At 32.6% G+C, this 5949-nt stretch overlaps 1 protein-coding gene across 1 annotated transcript; it reads right to left on the bottom strand.

Annotated features, from left to right (window-relative positions):
- Positions 1 to 757: 757 nt before the first annotated feature.
- On the bottom strand, positions 758 to 5315 carry LOC108470445 (coproporphyrinogen-III oxidase 1, chloroplastic-like). The gene is made up of 8 exons (XM_017771758.2): positions 4480 to 5315; positions 4293 to 4368; positions 3549 to 3643; positions 2907 to 2990; positions 1599 to 1686; positions 1378 to 1502; positions 1198 to 1296; positions 758 to 1053 (listed from the first exon to the last, which is right to left on the bottom strand). The coding sequence occupies exons 1-8, from the start codon at positions 5014 to 5016 to the stop codon at positions 985 to 987; spliced, it is 1173 nt and encodes a 390-aa protein (XP_017627247.1). The 5' UTR covers positions 5017 to 5315; the 3' UTR covers positions 758 to 984.
- Between the last annotated feature and the right edge of the window lie 634 nt (positions 5316 to 5949).

Genomic DNA, 5949 nt, shown 5'->3' with positions numbered 1-5949 from the left:
ATAACATTTATTAATTTAAAATGTCATTATTATTTAAAATTATATTTCAAAAGCATTTATCAATTAAATATTTTATTTAGTGTTAAATTATAAATGAAAACAAATCATTTATTTAATTCTTTTAATAGAATAAAGATTAGATTACTATATTGAATAGTGAAAGGAGATTTTGGTCATGTTATTTACTTTCCTCATAATTTTCAAAGATAAATCTTAAAATTATACATAAACTTTTATTTAATGTGCAATCGTATACATGAACTTTAATTTGATACAATTATACATGTGAATTTTAATTGTGGTTCAAATGTATATTTGAAACTTTAATTTTGATTTAATCATACACATTTTAAAAAATAAATACATCAATTTATTTTTATATTTATCACATAAAATAATATTATATCAATAATTGTGTTAATAATTTACAATAATTGAATCAAATCAAAAGTTCGTGTAGAAAATTGCACATTAAACCATAGTTCATATATAGTTTTAAGATTTATCCCTAATTTACTTCGATTTGAGCGCTTTTAAACTAAATAAAATTGAATATTTTAAATAAGCAATTTAATAATTAATTTTATTTTTACACAATAATCAAATAATTATGGATTATAATCTTATTTATTTATCAAGTAAATTACTTATGTATCGTGTAATTATATAATTACAAAGTACATATGAATAACACAGCTTCAACATAGATGCGATGCGGGAAGAGTAGACTCATCTAAACGATACGCACACACAGACATATTAACAGATTCACAATTTTATTATTAATAATAAGCTACCGTTAGGCTCTGAACCATGTGTAAATTACAGGAAAAAGTAAGCACCCACATTCACATGATTTTACAACACGAGTGAGTTCCCTATCACCTTAACACCAGAAAACAATGAAAGCCTAACTTATACAACATATGCAATATGAAAATACAACCTTCAAAGAAAAGTAAAAAAATATTCAACCACTACGTCTCAAATCCATTCCTTGGGATTCATGCACGCATCTAATAGTTTCCACTCTTCACTTCCTTCTTCTGGTTTCTGTATGTCCAACACAAATTATATATTTGGCAGTTACAGTTATGGCTTCTCATTAACATAAATCAGTCAACATTATTTGCAAATAATGGGAATTTTTTTTCCTTGGAGGGAGGGGAAAAAGGAAAATGAGGGAAGAAAGCTTACATGATCGTATTCCCACCGTGCTGTTAAAGGGAGAGAGACGAGAATACTTTCAATTCGACCTCCAGTCTTCAGTCCAAACGTTGTACCTCGATCATATACCTTTTTATTAACAAATCAAATTAAGTTGATTAAGAGATGTCTACAAAGTCAAAATCTCTCCAGTTTAGTTAGATATGATACCAAGTTGAATTCAATGTAGCGGCCCCTTCGCAATTGTTGCCATGCCTTGTGGCTCTCAGTGAATGGTGTATTCTTCCTTTTCTCTACAATGGGTACGTATGCAGGAACCACGGAATTCGCACATTCTGCAAATAGATAAGCATTAGAGAAATTGAAGGCCAATTGGAATCACTATTTATATGTGGCTAGCACCCAATGATTAATCTCCTTCCTGGGTATACCAGTGGCAAATGAAAGAAGCATCTCTTGATCATAGTCATTTAGATCATCAAAAAATATTCCCCCAAGCCCTCGTCTCTCATCTCGATGCTACATAGAGCAAAAGCAGACATAAAGATTTAACAATTTCATCCATGATAAGGAGGAGAAAATTGTAAACGTATGGTATTAGTCAATGTGAAAAAAACTGACTATATATAATAGCTTTCAGAACAAATATATGATCACCACACAGGCTAGGCTACTGATATCACTCAAAGTTAAATGTCTATCATACTGTAGATGACTGTTTTCAACAAGAGATATATCCAAATTGATACACTTTTTGCACTGAATTTTAAAATATGATATAATATCTGACTCCATGTCCTTTTATATTAAATAAAAAGTAAAAAGATCAACAATATCAATCTTAAAATAAAAAAATAAAAGTAAAGAAAGCAAAACCCTTAGATCATGGCAAACAATATTCATCGTCAGGTATCTATTGAAGGAAAACATTATCTCTAGTGGGACAGAAGAGGAATTCAAGAACATCGTTTCAGTAAACATAAAATTAACGCCAACCAAATCAAGAACGAATAAAGGAAAAATGTTTTAGTAAATATTTTGAACATACTGTGAAACATATAGTTGCTAGTTCAAAGGTGGCAAGCACAGCTTAAGGTAGGTATTATGCATGCACTTATAAGTTCAAACTTCAAAGTGGGCTTTATGCTATCTAGAATTTGTTAAAAAATAAAAAACAATATTTCTTATGCCCATGAATAAGTTAGTAAAAGCAGGGCAAATTTGAGTTTATGTAAGTTGGATTGACAGGCAATTCAAGTAAAAAAAATGCACATAACATTACGGTTTGGATGGATGAGTACCCTGAGTGCCATAAACCAGAATTGTCCATCATTATTGTGGTCTATTCATAAGGAGCTCTTTTTGGACAGAACCTGAACACATCCATCCTTCGACTAAAGACTGACCAAATACCACCGATGTTGTTGAAAGGACAAGCTGAAATCTAGACTCTTAAATTGCCTAGTGCGTAAGGCAAAAAAGAAGCACTCACCCTAGTGAAGTAAACCTCTAGTTTATAAAAAGTTAAATACATATACAAGCCTGAATATGTAATTTGAAATTTTATTCCAGAATTTGCTTCATCACACTCTTAATACTTTGCTGCCAACCCAAACATCAAGTAAAATCATCACAGAGAAAAACATACGTATATATTCAAATTCTATACACATAATTATAAAACTCAGAAAATAAATGAGAAATGCATATGACACCAAAAAGGTCTGGCAAGATAATACCTTAATGTAAAAGTAGTCGTCGCACCATTTTTTGAATCGAGGATAGAAGGATGGATCAAATTTGTCACATGCCTTTTTTTGTATCTACAAAAGAAGGCCAATGTTTTTTTTTTATTGAAAAAGAAGGCCAACGTTAGCAAAAGAACAACTCGCAAAATATTTCATTTATTCAAATACTATTTTACAAGGATAGAACTAATTTTAACACACACATATACTGGTATTTATAGAACATTGTAGTTATCTTTAGTCCGAAATGTGTAGTGCATTGACAGTTTTAAACATTTGTCTCTGGTCTACCTATCAATCTATAACCCATATATATATATATATCAAATCCATGTGCTTTAAGGTAAATCCATATATATTAAATTTAGAGAAATCTTGAAATAAGAAGGTTCTTCTCAAATCCCTTCTTTAATAAAATCAATACTTTACTTTCTCAAAGTGAGACAACTAGAATTAGAACTAATTTAATTGCTTGAGCTCCTCCATATCTTAATAGTGCCAAATGCAGAAGTCTGAAGCTTTACTGGTTGGTAAAATAGAGAAAACTTTTGCCACGAGAACAAGAAACTCGTGATTTTTTTTTCTTTTGAAAAGAAAAAGACATAAGAAATAAAGAATTGCAATTCAACTCACTGAATGGAAGTGCTTGACATCCTCCTCAAAGATGTAGGATGGAGTCAAATCAGTTCCACCCCCAAACCACCATTGCCTTGGAGCTCCAGGAGCATCTGCAAATTTTCAAGTCACTGACTAAACTTAAACCACTTATCTTTGAAGCACGAAAGAGACTAATGTAGAGAATAATCACAACGTATCGGGAATGCAACTAAAGAAAATCAAGGCAATTTGAAAATTTTTTAATCAAGGAACTCTTTTTTTTTTTTTTTTGGGGGGGGATATTGGGGACCTACCTCATTTTTGTTTATGAAAACAAGTACCAAACCAAACCACAAAGCAAAATATTCATCACTACCGAATAGCAAACAAGTAGAGAATAAAATTTTTGCTTGATTAATATGCTGATGGTAACTCAAGTCTAAGCTAATGGGATTATTGGGAGCCATTTCCAGGAATCAGATTACAACATAAACTGGCCAAACTCTGATGAACTCAGAGAAGTCATTATAAAGATCCTCCTATCACTTTGTTGATAAATGAGGATACAATATATCAGTTGAGAATTCAAATATTTGTGTCATGCTAGTAGATTTTCTCAGTGTCATAATGTTCAAAGCAGTTTAGATTTATATCACTTTTTGACAAGCTAATAATTTTTATTATATAGATTTTGATATTTTCATGTTTCCAACATTTAAACTACCATTTTAGCATTCCCAAATCAACAACTTTAACAATAACTATGGATAAAGTAAGTACCTTTGGGAGCATCTGTTTCGAAATATCTGTAGTTAAAATGCAGTGTAGGAGCAAAGGGGTTCTTGGGATGCAAAACCTGAAAAGGGGAGAAAACCAGAATGTTATAATTATCAGCAATTTCTTTTTGTTATGGAATTGCACCAAAACATTGAGGCAAAGAAAAGAAATTCAAAAAGTTACTAAATACCGAGCTGATCCCAGCAGCGAAAAAGGGAACGGGACCGGGCATCTGATCAGTGACATTAGCCTTGGCAGCTCGATAAGCTTCAGGGGGCATAACTCCGTAAACAACAGAGATATTGACACCAGCCTTTTCGAAAACGTCACCGTCTTGCAACACTCGACTAATTCCTCCACCGCCTCCGGGCCTCGTCCACGCGTCCTCCTTGAACTTCCCCGCTCCAACGACAGCCTCGAGGGCGCCGCAGACGCTGTCCTGCACCTCCATTATCATGCGCTGGAAGCGGGACCTGACGGAACCGTCATCTAGGCCGTCGGTTTCACGGAGGAAAGTGTGGGGTCGGTGGGAGATGAGAGTTTCTTTCTCGATGGAAACGGCGGAGCATGTCATGAGTCTGCGGGTGGGAGTGAAATTTGTAAGCCTGGTGAAGGGGAAGGATGGGCAGAAGCCTAATTGGGTTTTCTTGGGAGAAGAGTAAGAAGAAAGTGGGAAGAGACATAGGGAAGAAGAAGAAGAGAGAGCGGCTGTGGGAGGTGGCGGCATTGCAAAGGATGAAAACGCCAAAAACGCAAACAAAAACTTAAAAAAGAACACTTAAGGATGAATTGGGAACAAAAATGAGTTGGATTTAGAACGAGAGAGAGATCATATGAAAAGGGAAAAGCGTAGGAGTCGGCCCACAGTGTGCGAATGGTTCCGCCATTGGTATTTTAGAGTTACTCTACTAATTTAGTCAAAACCCACCACCCTCCCCAAACAAACAAACTATCCATTGGATTTCATTTTCCGCCAATTTTGGCAACGCTTAACTCATCTCTCTCTTTCTTGTATAACCATCTAAACTTCTTACTTAATAATTTATTTTATATTATATTTTAAACCTTTTTTTTGTTTAATAACTTATTTTTATTCTATTATTGCATTTTCGTTTTCAAATTTAATTCTCACAATTGTTTTTTTTTCTATAAATTGGTATTTAAAATTTTTTATTTGGGTAATTTTTTATCACGGGTACTTAAACTATTTTTTTCAAGTTAATACACAAGTTAGTCAAATTGTTACATTTTTAGTCAAATTGTTAAGTTTTTAAAAGGGTCTTAACCTATAAATTGGTGCTTAAATTTTTTTTCTCATTTTCATACTTAAATAATTTTAAAATAAATATATATATATATATATATTAAAATAGAGAAAATTGCTTTAATTGTTTTTTTAACTTAGTTCAATCGGTCAATATCGATTCGTGAGTCAATCGATTCAACCTTCACTTTCTTACTAATACTCCATTAGTTCCTGATCCAATAGGTCTAGTTTTGAAAACATTGGTATTAACTTTTTCTATCCCATCAAGTAGAGCAAGTAGGCAATTAAGTACAACAACAGAATTAATTGCGAGCGTCACGATCTCAGAAGAGTAAATTTTGAGTATTGTTAATATTGTTAGAAGAAAAGAAGAAGGGAAAATAAAAATAATAA

Source organism: Gossypium arboreum, chromosome 11 (genome assembly GCF_025698485.1).
Source record: "Gossypium arboreum isolate Shixiya-1 chromosome 11, ASM2569848v2, whole genome shotgun sequence".
Lineage (NCBI taxonomy): Eukaryota > Viridiplantae > Streptophyta > Magnoliopsida > Malvales > Malvaceae > Gossypium > Gossypium arboreum.
The sequence above is the reverse complement of the archived record's forward strand: the minus strand, read 5'-3'. Positions and strand labels throughout refer to the sequence as shown.

What these genes read in the sequence shown, in the direction of transcription:
- LOC108470445 (XM_017771758.2), bottom strand. Translation starts at nt 5,016, where the DNA reads ATGCCGCCACCTCCCACAGCCGCTCTCTCTTCTTCTTCTTCCCTATGT. An exon ending in TCGCTGCTGGGATCAGCTCG is followed by an intron (nt 4,369 to 4,479) that starts GTATTTAGTAAC and finishes TCCCCTTTTCAG; the next exon opens with GTTTTGCATCCCAAGAACCC. An exon ending in GCTTCTTTCATTTGCCACTG is followed by an intron (nt 1,503 to 1,598) that starts GTATACCCAGGA and finishes ATCTATTTGCAG; the next exon opens with AATGTGCGAATTCCGTGGTT.